Below are 16,972 nucleotides of genomic sequence, written 5' to 3' on the forward strand. Positions count from 1 at the left end.
GTCAACCACGCAACTGGCCTGCAGGACATGAATCTGTAAAGCATTGGACACTTGTAGTGTTACATTTGAAGGGTGGATGTGGAAATAGAACTGATTAAACACAAAGATGTATCGAAAACCACAAGAGTATTTGTAAAACTGTGAGTATTGCATGTGCACAGATTTAATCTTTTTTAATACCAGCCTTTTATAGATTTTTAAAAGTGCTGCACATAATTTCCCTCTTTTGAATTTTATTTATAAGGAGTCGATGTGGCTTTTTAAGACGAATGATACATGTCTATCAGGAAAACATAGGATCTCGGCTTCAAGTCAGACACCTGCAATTTAAAATCACAGGTGAATGTAAACCCCCCTTGTCTCTGTCCGTAATGATAAAGATGTGTGATGATTTTGTAATTGGAATGTGACATGTCTTCTCAACGAGAAATCTCTGAACAACCAGTTCGGTGGCCCTCTTTTCCCCCTAAATTAAGCATCGTTTGAACAGTGCACACTTATCTCCTCAGAGATCTCGGAAGCCTGTAAATGATTCCATTTATAGTTTTTTTTGGCAAGTTGGCAGTCACTGGATATTTACATATACATTTCATAGTCTATATGTAGCTTTTAATTCCTGATGTGTGTTGCCTTCTTTCATGATGTGGGTGTCACATTGGGTGCTTTCAAAGCCTTCTTTTATGTGCGATATTATGTTTCTCTTTTCTTGGCTTCTCTCATGTCCAACATTTTTTGTTTAGGAGTTTAACTTGGGAGTTGGCAGCTTTTTATCGAACATGAATGGCAGACGTTGGTGAATTTCCCTCGACCAGGTAAGGACCAATTCTGTTGCTAAGAGAAAGAAAATGAAAGATGGAAAGTGTATTCAAATATCTACATCATTTAAAGATCTTACACTTTTTAGGGGATCTTTTTAACTGTTTGAATGATGCTATTTTAAAAAGAGTTAATGGAAATAGTTGTAACAGTACATTTTCCCCCCAGAAATTTTATATTAAAAGATTATATAAACACAACTTAATATTTTAAAAATATTATCTCATAGACCATAATATGGCATTTAAGATCTGCGACTGCAAAAGTAATATAAGTTGTGATTCATGGTGCATTCCTGACAGCTATTCAAATGTAATGATTGACAAAAAGGAATCACTTGTGCTTGTCAGTCTTTACAGGTAATAAATCATCTGTCATTTACTGCAAGCACAAAGAGTGATGGGAAGGGGGGGGGGAGGGGGGGGGGGGGTTAAGAAATGCAGATTCATTATGAATTATCCACTATTGATGAAGAAATCAATTTTAATGAAGGAATTTGTTGGACATACCGTAATTATTGCTTTGTACAATTTTTTTGCAACAAAGTTACTCAAATGTATTTATTTAATGAATCAATGATATTGCCATCATCACCTTCATTCTCATACATCTGTAGTTTGTTTTTTTTTGGCTTAGAGACAAGAATTCTATGTAAAAACTCTCTTCCTAGGCTCATATATCTTCTACACTGTAGATGTTGTTTGTTGTAAACACTGTTGAAAAACTCATTTACTCAGTAATAGGAAATTCTTTTATCATAATTTGATACCCATATGAACTTTCCACCAATATTAAGATTTTTGTTCAGAAGTTTCCAAGTACACCTGTATGTGGTGTTTGTGGTTTCAAATTTTGTGTACATCTGTCATATACCAACTGAACAATTATTTGTTTGATATATTTTCAAAACTGTGAAACATGTAGTTTATCAGTATAACAAGTTTACAGATCTTTATGTAATAGGTGAAAAAAAAAGAAGAAAAAATGATTAGAAACCAATCTCAGTCAATGACTTTCCAAAATTTATAGAAACCTTTTATCTACTTGATCCTATTATCATAAATGGTACAGACTGAGTACTAGTGCATGTACTTATTCTTCAATGACCCCCCCCCCCACCCCTCCCATTTTAATGTCCCTAGTGAGCAACATATGGTTAATTTTGTCTCAGTCTTGCTGTGATTGTCTCTTTCACTGTGTATGTCTAGTTAATCTAGTTAGACAATCACAGTAGCGAAGTTCTGCTCATTATAGCTGGTTCACACTATCACTCCAACGCCTGACGGGTCTGCATTAATTTATCACCCACCATCAGCAGCTGAGTGATGACGGGGTCAGGATGCAGGTTCAACATTGCCTGTGTGTTTGTTTGTAGAATGTAAACCCACCTCAACCGTATCTACCATCTGTTTTTTGATACAGATCTCTGTGATATGCATCATAATCTTAGCATTTTGCCTCCTGCATCGAAAACTGCAGATTTGTCATGGAAACAAATTACTGGCTATAATGACTAGAGCAGGATGGGTAAAAGTTTGGTAATTACTTTCGAAGGGCTGCTCAAAGATGGCTGTACAATTTTTCTGGGATGCTAAAAAAATTTCGCTTTCGAAGGTGAGCAGATTTGGGTTTTCATTTAGTTTATGACGAGTTTATTTTTATCAGAAATACAATTACGCTCTCTGTAATGGGGGAGAATTCCTGAATTTATTGCAGCAGACATTAACTTGCCAAGAAATAACTTTTCCTCTCATTCCAACAATGCTCGTTCCTTTTTTTAAGAAAAAAATGGTATGGAAAAAAAGAGTGAGAGAATCAATTTCTGTCAGCCATGCATTGTTATATTAGCCAATGTTAGTTCAGAGGTAATGACCACTGATAAGGCTGCCATAATAAAAATGTAAATATATGTACAAAACAACGAGAAAATGATTTTGCCACTAATAGGGTAAAAATGAATGAAAAAGACATTTACATTAATAATCAGAAGCATGACAAAAGAGATAGGGAGGGGAATGACCAGGTATGGCTTAACAATAAAGGATGTGGATTTTTACCCATGCTTCTAATGACGCAGTGTTACATTTGACAACTGTCTCCAAGTCCCACCGGCAAGTCAATAGCCGTGTAACTTTAGATTCAAGTGTTTAAATAATCTAATGGTTATAGAAGGAGATTAGTGGGTCTAAGGGTTGTGACTTTTTGAAGTTTCATTTTTTTTCCAGGTTCATGTTGAAAGCTTTTGTAATTTTGTTCATAGGTGGTCCCCTTCATCCTGCCTAAGGTTGTGTCCCTTGAATAGGGGGGAAAATTATAGGGAGTTGACGTCAGAGATAGTGCTGTAATGAAACATGTTTTCAGGATTGAGCAATACAGTATAAAATGATATTGAATTAGTTAAGAGCCTTTAATACAAGCCTTATGAGGATATTAATTTTTTTTCCTATGTAGACAACAGTGATAAAGGATTTTAGAAAAAGTGAAGTTACAGTTAATCTTTATATGAAGATTACTAGATACCTTCGGTAATTTCATTTTTATTTTTAATGAACTCACAAAACTTTTTATATCATACAACTTGAGATGCTCAAAGCCTTATCAACATCACTTACCAGTAATAAAAAGATGTTGGAACAATAATATAGCATATGGTATTAACTATAATTCGTTATCACTATACTCTTGTAGTTTCTTTTATGGCTCAAATGAAGTCAGCTCTTTATCTCATCCATTGAGATTGACAGGTTATATGATGCTTCACTAGCATACTAATTCGTTAAGATGAGGACCCCTTTAATTATAGATATTCAAGCTTGTTTATTTTTGTAAAGCATGTGGCATAATAAGAAAAAATCCAATCTACAACACAATGAAACCATTGCGTTTTCTAATTAAAGGAGGTGGTATATGGATTATTGATGAAAAGAATGTTTCAAAGGAGCGTGTTTGAAGTAATATGCTAAATTTGCTAATACATTTGTACTTGTGTTGGTAATCAGATCGTCCATATTGTCAAGCTTTTGATGCTGGGGCCTATATATGTAAATCATAAATGAAATTCCTCCCAGCTTTATTTCAGTTGAGAAAGAGAGTCAACAGAATTTAATTAAACCTTTAGCCTCGATTGACACGGTCTACGTAAACCGTACACGGCTGTGTTGGTTCTGGACAATACGGTTGAGTTTTCGGTTCTATGAGATGACTTGCACCGGATTTGTGTATTTTAAATTTTAATTACCGATTAAAATGTCGGCTGATTTACTAATTCATGAAGGGCTGGCTATAAAATCCACAGAGCAAACATCAGGGTATATAGCCCGTGTACGATCTTGTTGAATGGACTGATTAAGGAAGCACTTTTACTATTCATTCTCTGTTAGACTCTTTGATCTAGCCTTAAAGGCCCGAGACTTGGGCCCCATTCCCTGATTACACAACATGTTTGACTGTTAAAGATGAGAGGAATCCATTAGCTTAATGTCTAGGGATTGTGTTTTTTTGCTGTATGATTTATATTTTTTTGTAATGTTGGTACAGCAGAACTTATGTTACGGCCATTGACTAATGCAACGAAGCATATGTGGCTAGGGGTGATATCTATATCTAAATGTGAAGGGATACAGAGCAAACATCCTAGCATCTGTTCTTATAGAACCTGTACCAGGCATTACTTTGATGACATGCATATCATTAATTAAAATTCATCTCTGTTGAAGAATTATCGAGATACTTTATTGTGTTAAAATGTTAAGATAAAACCCTCTGATACAAAGTAAAAGGAGAATTTTTTTTTGAGAAACATTATAGTAATTCTCTATTAGTATCATTTGATCTAAATCTGTCTTCAATTTTAAAAAACGTGTAATAAAGCTTGATTACCCTTTAGATATATATTCCAAAATTTATGGGTTTTGAAAGTACATGTACAACCAGATTAATGTTTCTTAACGAATATGAAATAAGATATTGAAGTGATGAACGGTAGGGTCACATTTGATTTTCAATTTGTTGAACCTGTTCTAAAAGCGTTTATTGAAATCTTGTTACCTATCAAAATATTGTACCTAAACCATAATTCTTTGCACAAACTTTTGAAAACCTTGTGAAAATATCAGTAAATACACTTTGTAGAACTTGGGCTTTGTATTTGATTTGGTAAATTATAGTCCTGTGTTTAGCTAGCTAACATTTATTTATTACTTGTGTAAAGAATTAGTTTATTAAACTTCAAAAAGGGATTCAGGTGCTTTGAGAGGCAAAATAACATGGGAGGAAATGTATTAACAGTTGATTATAGTTGCCAAGGATTTCAATATCAAAGTGGACAAAAGAGAATGTTTACCAGACTGTGTTTGCATTAAATATTTATCATCTCAGCACAAGGAATAGTGTCAAACTAACTTGTTTCTCTCAGCATTATTTGACTATCTATCACCTTTTCATGCAGTTGAGGGATTCCCATCTTTTGTCACTTGCTGCCTTTTTATCGTTACACCTTTATATTAAATCTATTTTCATCTTGTTCACCTGTGTTTCCAAGGTAAAAAAAAGAGAAAGAAATCTCTTCTCTTTTATCCCCCAATTCCAATTCAGGATATTTTAAGGCATGCAGAGGCAAAATAACACAGCCATATCAATTGAATGGGTATTTTTTAAATTTATCGCCATTTAATGATGTCCGCTGTCCAGTGAGGGCCTAGCGTTTGATTGACAAGGGAATCGTTTGATCCATGGTGCATTGTCGCGGGTCATGATTTCACCATTGTCCTAATCATCTGCGGCCAGACTTGCCTATCAGACTAGACGCTTACAAGGGATTACTGTGGATTATACTGTGGAAGATTAGGCTCAGCAGGGTCCTTAACTCTTGTTTATTTTGACACCCTTGCCCAGGTTTATAGAATTTTTCATCAGAGAGGACTGTTATCAGACATTTGTATTGTATATGTTATATCTAGAGTAGATTTATTTCTGGACAGCCATGAGTTTTTTTAAATTGCTCTGATTGAGAAATTCAAGTGTGGGAACATGTGAGGAATAGAACTATTTTCTTCAGAAAATTATCAGTGGGAATTCTAGGCCATTTAAAGTGTGTTTGATATATTCTTTTCTTTAAAAGGAGATACATGTATTTTTAATTTTCATAGATCTACAGATGTCCTACTTTTAAAGTCCTTGAAAGTTTTGACAGTCAAGTAGCTTTCAAGAAGACTACTAAGGAATTTTAACCCAAAGATAGTCTGGCGCATTAAAGGAAAAAAAAACCATTTATCTTAAGCCATGGATGATATACATATTAAGTATCTCTTTTGTGTGCATGGAGATCTTTTGACTTTGGCTTTGATTTCAATTTCGGAGAGAATGAGATCGTTGAGTAGAGGCTGATACCTCTAACACCCCAGAAATCGGAGAAGACTGAGGATCCATCTGGAGAATTAGATGAACACCTGGGAATCACACCTGATAAGTTGCCGTGGAAACTGAATACTTTTTTTGGTGTCACCCAGGATTACTTCTTTCTCTTGTCCCCCTGCAAAATCACCTTGTTCAAGCATTCAGGTGTTGTGAAAAAAAATTCTAAAAGCCATTCCTTTGAGATGTATTAAAGACGCCAGGTATGGTATATTGACATTTTAAGACTTTTTTTACCCCCTTTTTAAGCTGAAAATGCATGTGTGGGACAGTTACCTAAGTTTAAATCACAAGGTTTTCAAAGATTGTGAAATGTTAAATTTAGCATGACATCATTAAATCCGATCTAATTAATCATGGACTCTTCCCTTTAATGGAGTGACAAGTAAAAAGAAGTGTGGAATCCATTAAGATCTTCTATCTCAAATTTATGAGGTAGGCGCAATGTTAAAGATGTAAGATGTTTCTCATTGTTGTGCAAGTTTTTTTTCTGTTTATTACCTTTCGTATGGTTATGCATTTTAATTGACTCTAAGATAAAAAAGAAAGCCAGGACTCGTAGACTACGCTGGATGGTAATATTATTAATCTGCGGATGTTTTCGTATCAAAGAGTGTGTCACTGTGCGGTTTTAAGTCAGAGACAGTTTCTGGCGTGCATTGACATCATGTTCTGGTTAATTTACAAATTCTTCGCCTAATTTTTTTCCTTTTGCTGTTGTTGTTCCAGACATGTATTTTTATTACCCATCCGTTGGCCATTAAATAACAATATCAGCATCCTATGTTAAGACTACATTCTGTCATCTTAAAATTTTAATGGCCACACTTTGATAGGATAATTAAAGGCACCCAGGCACCTTTACTGTCAATACCTAGGGAGGGATTGCACTCTTGGTTCTCATACATTCAGGGGAAAAACCACAATCACAGACAAGCATTGTTCTCATGTCTCTTTTGGCAGAGAAAAAAAAGGAAGAAAGTAAAATTTGTCTACAACCTCTTTTCTAAAAGTGAACCGTTCCAGTGTTCTGGCACCGTGGGTAAATATCCTGTGTTTATCTTTGGAATATTCCAAATTGTGGGAGGTGCATGTCAAGCAGGGATCATGAAAACTCTTGATATGCAGGAGGGAAGAAATGTCAGATTTTATCAGAAAATTTAGTTCCTGTGCTTCTTTGTGTGAGTGTGGGGAGAAGCAGTGGCTTCTGCATTCAGTAGACAATGGACACCAAAGCCAGGAGGCATGTGTTCTAATATGTTTGCATGTTTGGATTGATACAGAAAATCGATCTGTTGTGTGATTATATGGTTCATGGTTCAAATTTTGGCATTTTCATGAATGGGTAGGTTATTTTTTCACACATGGAAAGTTGCATGGCTAGACTAGGGTTCAGTAAATGTGATAAAAACAAACAATTTGGCTATGGTGATTTTACTGTAACAACTTATCAAGACCTTGCATTTAAATGCAGTGCATGTTGCATTCAATCTTTGTGTCAATCTTGACAATTCTTTTTGTCACCTCTTTTTCTGGTGGCCAAACAACCTCATAGAACCAATAAGACTTGAACATTGTCTTAATCAAAACCAGTGATATAGATCTAATTTTCTTGATTTCCAAGTGAAAGAATGAAATCTGGCTGGATAGGTTGTCTATAGTATCAGCCCCTTGATATTCTATTGCATGTTTTGGAATATTAGCTATGTATTGCTTTTTATCTTTTTGACATGTTTAAACCTTTAATTTTCTAGCCCATCCGATGATTGTTAAAATCAATACATTCAGGTTATAGTGTTACATTCCATCAACTTCTCAATGGGCAAGGTGAAGCTTTCCTTTAATGAGTTGTCAAAATGCTTTTCTTAAGCGGGACTGAAGTGTCTCTATCGCGAGACTGCATACCCGGGCACTGAAATCTCACCGTAGATATTTGTCATTTGCAAGTGGGAGGAAATTCTAGGGAAAATTGAATATTATTGATATGGGTTGATAAGGCAAGGAGATTGTCATTAAATGGCTCTCAAATTCTCTTACAAGTAAGTGCAAATCAGTTCTTGGTTTTCAATGCACCAAAAGTATAAATGTACATTTATTAATATTAAGGGCAATTATTTGAAGAAATAATGTATGCATTTGGCATTATTAGCTCAGAAGAATTGGTTATTGGTTGTTTAACATGCTATCAATTGTTTTCATAAGTAAAGAGAAATAGTCATTTGTGATGAAGAAACTTATGTTTATATTGAAATATAGTTTGTTACATGCTAGTGCAAAGTCATTCATTGAATAATGAAAAATTATCTGACTTGTTATTCTAAAGAATAAATTTGAAGCTCCATTAAGCTATTCCAGTGAACTGATGTTTCTGAGTAAGAAAAGGATTATTGTAAGGATAGATAATGTTCATTAAGGCTTCTAAAAAAGATTTCCATTTTTCAACTGAGAGCAAAAATATAAGGGAAAGCCCTGGCAAAGAAACCTTATTACATGTAATTTGTGAAATGTTTTCCCATATTTTAATTCTTGTTTTCTCTGAACTGGTACAATATGAAACCAATTTGTCTGTGAAATTCTCCTTCAGAGTACAATAGCTCCAGGCTACCTTCCTTTGTAGATTGATCACCGTCTGCTGTTCTTGGCCCCGCCTTTTGATTTTTTTCTCTCCGTACTTTTCCTAATCTTGAGGACCTTGTAGGTGATTCGGTTAATGAGCAGCCTCAGAGTTGTGAGGACAGCGATCTGTGTGATTATCGAATATCCGTGTGTTGTAATAACAGGCCAGGCCTTCTTCTCTCTTCATGGTTTCCTGATTTTGAATATAGGGGATGAAAAAATTAACAGAAGTGGGAAGATCTACATCTAATTTTGGATAACAGAAAACATTTGCACTTGTTTCACTTTTTTAGGTGTAGTGTTTCACCTGCTCAATTTATCACATTGAAAGGGAATCTGTTGGTGTTAGCCAGATAAATCTGTAGGAATGTCAGTTGGATGTAAATGTAGACTGGTACTGCTAAATCCATCAAGATCAGGTACCAGTTTGATGGTCCACCAAATAATTCATTGCAGGTAATTGGATCACCATTAGATATAATTATAGCTTCCGACACACATAGATGTTTTTGTTCTGCAGCGACTTCCTATTGTGTTTTGATGTGGTTTTCGTGTAACATAGCCAATAACTTAGTAAAATGATTAATTTTTTGCCCATCAGTCGATGGGTTCCTATATTCTTACATGTTCTCAGAAAACGGGAGATTTTTTGGTGGTGGTGTATATCAGGTACTAGCTGCACTACCTGTTCACTTCCTCTGTTATCAGAGTCTGTTACTGATAGGCTGGCAGACCCTCTCAGTGTGCTGCTCTCGCAAATCTTGTCCCACTATTATCATGATTATTAATTTGGTTGAAAGCCAACTAAAAAGTTTTAAAATCATTGCATTTTTTAATCAGTCAATCCACAGAGGAGGCTACTGAAATTTTTGGAGAATTTAAATTGATATAAATTAAAATTTCTTAATTAAATTCTTCTTTGCTGGTGATTTCATAACTAAATTTTTAAGGAGGCTGAAAAGTTGCTCAGATTTAAGTAGTTGGAATGTTTTCAGAACAATTTCAAGTGAATGGTTCTGTCTTAGTTTTCCATCTCATTTTATTTATAGAGAACTAGCAAGGTTGTATGGTGTGTTAAATCTCTAGTCCCCCTGGTAACAACTAACAGATGCCCCTGCCAGGGGTTCAGGTCATGTGACCTACCATTCTAGCCAAAAGTTCATTAATTCATGCTGGGTTCATTTTCTTTTCATTATAAAGAATAAGTGGCATGTTTTTCCACTTGGATGGAACAGGAAACATTTTTTTTTCCTTTTAAAATCCACATTTTCATCATGTTTGTTTATTACCCATAACCCCAGGGGGATGCTATGAGAGGCATGGGAATTTTGCAATGAGATATTTTAGGGAGAAAACAAAAAAAATGTTTTACTGAGCAGGAAACAATTATGTCTGTAAAAGAAATATGCAACAGATTTGGTTTTGACATGTTATTCAAGTGTACCTCTATTCAATGGCTGGAGATTTTTTCCTCTTTAAAATCATATTATGCAGGTGCTCTCAACTGATGCAGAAATACTACTGGAATATACCGGTTATCTGCCTATGTCCAAGCTGTACCATCTTGCACACTTTGTATATGAGTTCATTCCCTAATGAAATAACACATTTGGAAACATAAAAGCTTAAGACAATCTTCAACTTTAATAAAAAAAAATTTTTTTTTGAAAGTTCATGTCTTTTGAGTAGAATATAATATCAAAGTGAAAATATATGTGTCAAAGGTCCAAAGTGAAGAAATTTACTTTAAATTTGAGATCAGCAGTTTCTTTAGATGGAGTGTTGTTGTCTGTATCAGTTGGCTTCTGCCTGAATAACTGGGGTATCCTCTTCCCTTGTTGACATGCCTTCAAAGATTGCCATATGTTACTCCATAAGGTCTGTGTTTTATCTGGAGCATGACATTTTGTGAATGCCATTATTTCTTCATGCAGGAGGGTATATTTTGTTACTGATTACTTGAATGCACACAATTTGTAGTAATGTAATCATAAAAAACTGTGCCACCAAATTCTCCACAGTGCATGTGCATTTGATGTGCCAGCTAATACCAAGGCTATGTAATGATAACATAATTTCTGTCTGGGGACCAGTAATCTCCCTTTGATCCATGTTTTCATTACCTCCCCTGACTGACTTGCTACATTCACTTCTATGGTTGGTGATGCAAGGTGGGGTGTATTGTAATCATTTTCATAATGGACTCTCTTTCCCTTGGGTCCACTCCCATAGGCTGCAGCATACTGGTGATTATTTTCACGGCAATTTGATACTTATTAATGGACTCCCTGCTCCTGAATTCCGTCTGCAGTATTACACACAGCTAGCTCCCCTCTCATTACTGCTACAGCAATATTTCACACAATTTCTTGTTGTGTCAGCACTGGAACATCTGTACAAAATTTATGTGTGTGTTGTCACTGATGTGATAATGGCTTCTGGAAGGTTATGGCTTTATTTTTATAAAATGTGGTTATGTCTATGAACATAACTTATCTATGTCATTTAGAGAGGACTGAGCAATGCGTAGTTAATAGTGGAAAAGTTAGATGTAATTTACTGAACTCAAGACTTATAAATTTTAATACAAGTGATAAATAATTTACTTTATTTATGTTAATTCCTCTGCATAGAGATATATGAGGCCAAAAAGGTTAGATTTCAAAAGCTGAAGTGTTTGGTCCAAATCGTTGACGAGTTTACACACTTTTTATTTTGACTGTTGGAGCATCAGAGTGGAATGGATTTTAAGTTATTGTATGGAATTCATCCAATGTGTGAAGCTAAATTGGACTCTGTGTAAACACTGTTACTACATTGGTGTGCTGTTGACATTACACACATTACTTACTTCGTTATTTAGATTTCTCTCCATCTCTCTGACACATGGCAAGTTCATATTGTAAATGGCTACCACGTCTAATGCTACTGGCTATTTTGAGTCTTGGTCGTGAGAGTGCAGGTTCATTCATTTCTGGTGTAAATTTTGTTACCGTTTAATATTATGAATGTTATTTTTCTAGACTATTTGTTAAAATACTTTAAATATTGATAGTTTTATATTGTTCCTTCAAAAAAATTTTAAACCTTGATTTTTCTCTTTTCAGCTGTGGAATATAAATGGTTGCTATGACGAATCGTAGCTACTCCAGCTCTGAACTGGGTGTTCCGGACCGGGACTTCTCACCCCGCCTGAACCATCTTTATTCTCCGCTATCAAACTATTCAAATATTTCCCATGATGCATCTTACGCCGGAAGTCAGCATGGGGGATTTCATGACATGTCTATCTCTGAACACGAATTTGCGTCACCGAGACATGATGTTTCCATAGGACAAGAGTACAAATCTAGTGACTATGACGATTATTCACACATAAACTTCCCCAGCAGACGGGCGAGGAGTGGGGCCCCAGACCCACCCCTAAGAACCAGTAGTGTCACGTCCTTCGCCTCTGACTACATGCAGAGGTCATACCCTAGCAGCAATCAACAGTATTACAGTCACCGTAGCAACAGTACTCATCATAATTATAGCCAATCACGGAGGAAGACATGGTCCCCCTCTCAAATCAAGAAGGACATGGTTGGAGGATATCGAATGAATCTCACGAATGGCCACCCGGTGCCTGAAGGTCATGAGGTCAATAGGTCAGATGACAGTGAGGCTGGACCCCCAAAGCTCACCCCTTTCAGTGGAATGCTTACAAAGGTGAGTTTAATATTATTAGAAAAAATTGATATATTAGCTAAAATTGGGGTAAAGTACGCCTTTGCAGTAGGCCAATAAATTTACAAGTAGGGGACTGTGACAAATTTTCCAGATATTTCTTGCAAGTGAGCAAAACTAGATTTGCTGTATCGATCAAGATTAAATGAAATTGTGATCCCTGTAACCATGATGTTTTCCTAGAAGAATTGATTCAGTCTCTACAGGACATGCCTGATATTAAAGACTTAAATGTAGCAAGAAATAAATGGCCTCTCTTTATAATTGGATTGCCTGGTAGAAATTCTATAAGGTTTGTAAAATTAATGGTCATGATCCTAGAGTTCAGTGGCAGAGCAAATTTGTAGGGGAGACTAATATGTATGGAGGAGTGCATGTGTAGGCAAATATTATACAGCAGTTACTGGCATCTACCCAAAAGTAGATAAGGAACTGTGTTATAGTCATCAATCTGCACTATCTATAAATGAAACTATTCATACATGTTGGCAAATTGAAAATGGAAAAGCCCCAGAAAGATAAATAGACATAATGTACTTGCTTTTCTGCCTTTCTCACCTTTTACTGAGTGGCCATTACATCACTTCAAATGAAGATGTAACATTTGGCGAGGATAAACACCGATGACCCCTGAAAACTGAGTTATTGACAGATAGGTAAACATTATTGAATGGGGTTAGCCTAATTGATGTTGAGATTGAGTCCACACCTCACCAGAAGAATCACGGTTTTCTCTCTGGTGGCCAAATATTTTCTTTAATGGACAAAAGAGATGTGTATGTCCCTGGTCCCCCCCCGGGGGCACCTGCTGTATAGATCAGGGATCTGGTTCTTACGCTTGGGTCCCAGCTCTCCCTGAAGATATGACAATCAGATTATAACTAAACAAACAAAAGATAAAAACACTAGAAATCCCCACTGATAGGTCCCCGATTATTGGCAATGGGCATTAATGTGACTTCCTGTGAACCGGGTGGAAAGGTGGGAAAAGTTTATTTATCAGGGGTACATCAGAGAGGACACCTATAGGCTGATGGCCGACTTCTGTCTAATGCTGTTCTATTAATTCAGAGGAGTTTTGAGTGTGTTTTTGGCGACTTTGGTGGGTCACCATGATGCATATATATGTACCGGTAAGTATGGTATATCTAGGAATGCGTTGATGATTGATCTGAAGGGGTTATACCACAGTACTATACTGGATCAAAAAGGGTTCAACAGGGTTCAATTGTGTATGTCAAGATGTTGAAGATGTAGGTATTGTAATGTACTTGAAAGTATTGAGTATAGCAGCAATCTGGTGTTAAATGATAAGGATTAATGGGGACCTCAACAACTTGAATAAAAATTGCCCTGTTAGTTTGTGTGTTCGTACTTGCACTGTCTAAATGATTTTAAATTTGTATTGTGGTGCCAAAGGCAGTCAGAAAATTGACACATCAAATAAGACCCCCAGTGTTTGTCTCTCTTCAATTGACCATTTTGGACATTAGACTTTGATGCTGAAATAAAACATGCCAGTCTTAAGTGTTGTTCATTACCTTATGAATCCGCAATTTTTAAGTAATTTTAATTAGGATCTACAGTGTGCCAGATTTGGTTGCACTTTTTTCTGGTTCATTGCAAATAGAATCCTTGCTCTTATGTTATCACACTTCATAGCCTTTGTTATCTCAGGAAATTGGTGGCAGTCTGGAAAATCTGCCATTTCAGGCTTAATTATAATCCTGTCTTTCCAGCATTATAACCCCACATCTCTGTCACACATCTGGTCCTAGTATTTGCATAATGGGTACTTTGATAACCAGTATTAATTATGCAATGGCACAAAGATAATATGCCCTAGGTCCCAAAAATATCCCCTGAAGCTGTTGTTGTATTATTATAGATAAGAAAAACATGCAGAACAATTATAGCTGATCATCATTATCTCCCTTGTATCTTGTGAGGTACCTGACCATGTTTATGTAACTGTGTATTGAATTTACATGATCCTCCGCGTGATCTCCACATTCCAACGATGACAGGAATTAGATTTGTTAATTAACATGTTCGTTAATGATGGAGTGCAGGTGAAAATTTGGTTCAGGTAATGTCAGTTTGTGTGCTGGCACGTCAAAACAGTTGTTTACATCAAACGGTTTTATTCCTGTTGGTGTGTAAACTCATCCTTACCATGTTGTTTGATGGCTTAAAGTAGTTTGCGCACCTGAAAATCCCTGTCGCCCTGTTGGTAGACATTGATTTCAGCACCAGGAACTAGTTTGTCTCCCCCAGTCATTAATCATTGATACTAGATCCTCAATCCTTCTCAGTCTCCTATTTTTCCCCCTTTTTTTATGATTGCATGGATATTGTTACGTCAATTGTGACACAAGGGAAATTGGATTTTGATATATGGTCAATATAGTTGTTTCCCTTGGTGTCAGATTTTCAGGAGAGGGAAAAATTGGGGGGGGGGGGGGTTAGAATTAACAAATAATTCAATATAACACTTTGATTTAAAACACCTTCCTCTTCTTTTTGCTTGACTGAAAATGTTGAGCTCTGCATAATACTTAACTCCTCTGTTCTTTTTTATTCGTTTTATGGTTTTTAACAGATACCTATCAAGTTTCACACATCTTTATTGCAAATAATTGACTACTTACCCCAGGATAAAGAATTCAATGAATTAAGCAAAGGCCTGGGGTGTTCTGGTCATAATTCACCTTCTGCATTGTTTGAAAACACATCATCAAAAAAGGAGAATGGATTTTATGTGAAGGGTTTATGGGGATTTAGGGAGTTTCCAATGACCTTTGGAACTTTTCAACTGATTTTTCTGTGGCCATTGTTCATTGGGTAGGTGCCATTGGATTATCTCTTGTTAATCCTTGTTATGCTAATCTGTAATTAGGCAGTATTAATACTGTCAAGATTTCATAAGTCAATCACTCCTTGATGAAAAGTTTTGATTTGTTCTATAATGACTTTTTAAATATATTTGTTAGTTGAAGTTAAGTACTTAAAGGTGTAGGAAAAGTATTTGGGTGATTGAAGTAATTTTAGAAGCTCAGTTCTGAAACAATATTTATATATGCATGCTAGAACTGTAAAAGAATTTCACATTCATTTAATTAAAAAAATGACAAGTTACCAAAAACTGAAAAAAAAATAATTTTTTTGAATTGACTTTAGTTATAAATTAGATCTTTAAATCGCATGCCTCACAACTCTTTGTTTTTCAATTAAATGGAAACATGATCATTTCCTCATACCTAGTACACAAGTATGTCCTGCTAAGTAAGAATGCATAGATTTGGCCTTGTTCCATGTTTACTTAGATATATACTAGCTGATGATTAAGACGAGAGGAATTTAAAAGATGTTTGTCATATATATAGGTATAATTGATAACATTTTAGTCTGACAATGGGGTGATAGAGCCATTATCTGATTGTTAAGGGGGATATCTTATTTAAGTGTATAACACTGATGAATCTTCCGCGTTTATTGTTACTGCTGTGTAGCCGGCCCAAACAGACTAAGGCTTGTAGGACAACTGGTCTGTAGGCAGTTCCTTAAAATACCCTCAAATAAAAGACTGAAGGAAATATTATACACCCTATTGAAAACAATAATTGTAAAAAGATAAAAGAAACTTCATGATATATTTGATATTGAAATCAAAACTGCAAACAACAAAAAAGACAATTAAAGGGTCCCCAACAGAAAAAACGCAGTTTGCTTGGAGACAATTTGTGTATTGTGGTCATGATCTTGCTCGTTATCTTAGATTAATGACCTTTGAAGGTCACAGGTCAAATCTTAGCAATAAGAAACAGGTCAGATTATGGAAATAAAAGAATTAAGATCCCTGTCCCGCCTTCTCCCCTCCCCTTTATATCCATTATGTGAGAATTAAACTGGAAAATGTGTCTGGTATTTTTTTAATGGTGTCTAAAGTAAGGGTTTTGAGAGTACCTGTACATTATTTTGTTGATTTTAGAGGAAAACATATAACAGAGATAATGGGCCAGTCTTTCTGTAGTGCCATTTAATGCTGTGTCATGGGGCATGCAGGATTTATCTCTTGTCATGGGGTAGCAAGAGCCGAAGATAAAAGTTACTTTTATGATTTGGCTATATCTGTAGATATCAAAAGATAAAGAGGGTAATTTTAGAAGAATTATTGTGGGTTATGGAACAATTTTATTTATCCTTCTGAGGCTTTTACTGTGATAGCAAGGTGTGAAGATGGAATGTTGGTGCAAGATCTCTGGGTAGATGTATTGATAACGCACAAAGCCAGAGCACCAGCGATCAATGTTATCTGACATAAGACCTCAAAACTTTACAGATTCCCTCCACTTCAAAAAACCACTCTTTTTATTTTTGCTGTATGTTAAATGTAGAG

At 35.7% G+C, this 16,972-nt stretch overlaps 1 protein-coding gene across 5 annotated transcripts in view; it reads left to right on the plus strand.

The window, feature by feature from the left end:
* LOC105326975 (leucine zipper putative tumor suppressor 2 homolog) overlaps positions 1–16,972 on the plus strand; it is a 27,849-nt gene continuing 10,877 nt past the window's right edge. Inside the window, exons 1-3 of one of the 5 annotated variants that reach the window (XM_020066678.3) lie at positions 1–140; positions 741–812; positions 11,952–12,555. In XM_020066678.3, coding sequence (XP_019922237.3) covers positions 11,965–12,555 — 591 coding nt within the window. In that variant the 5' untranslated portion in view covers positions 1–140; positions 741–812; positions 11,952–11,964. Of the gene's footprint in view, positions 141–740; positions 813–2,133; positions 2,431–5,723; positions 6,432–7,361; positions 7,574–8,244; positions 8,268–11,951; positions 12,556–16,972 lie in introns of those variants that run through there. The other 4 variants (XM_011427223.4, XM_020066680.3, XM_011427225.4 and 1 more) reach the window with 4 other exon arrangements.

The sequence above is a fragment of the Magallana gigas genome, chromosome 8 (assembly GCF_963853765.1).
Source record: "Magallana gigas chromosome 8, xbMagGiga1.1, whole genome shotgun sequence".
NCBI classification, from domain to species: domain Eukaryota; kingdom Metazoa; phylum Mollusca; class Bivalvia; order Ostreida; family Ostreidae; genus Magallana; species Magallana gigas.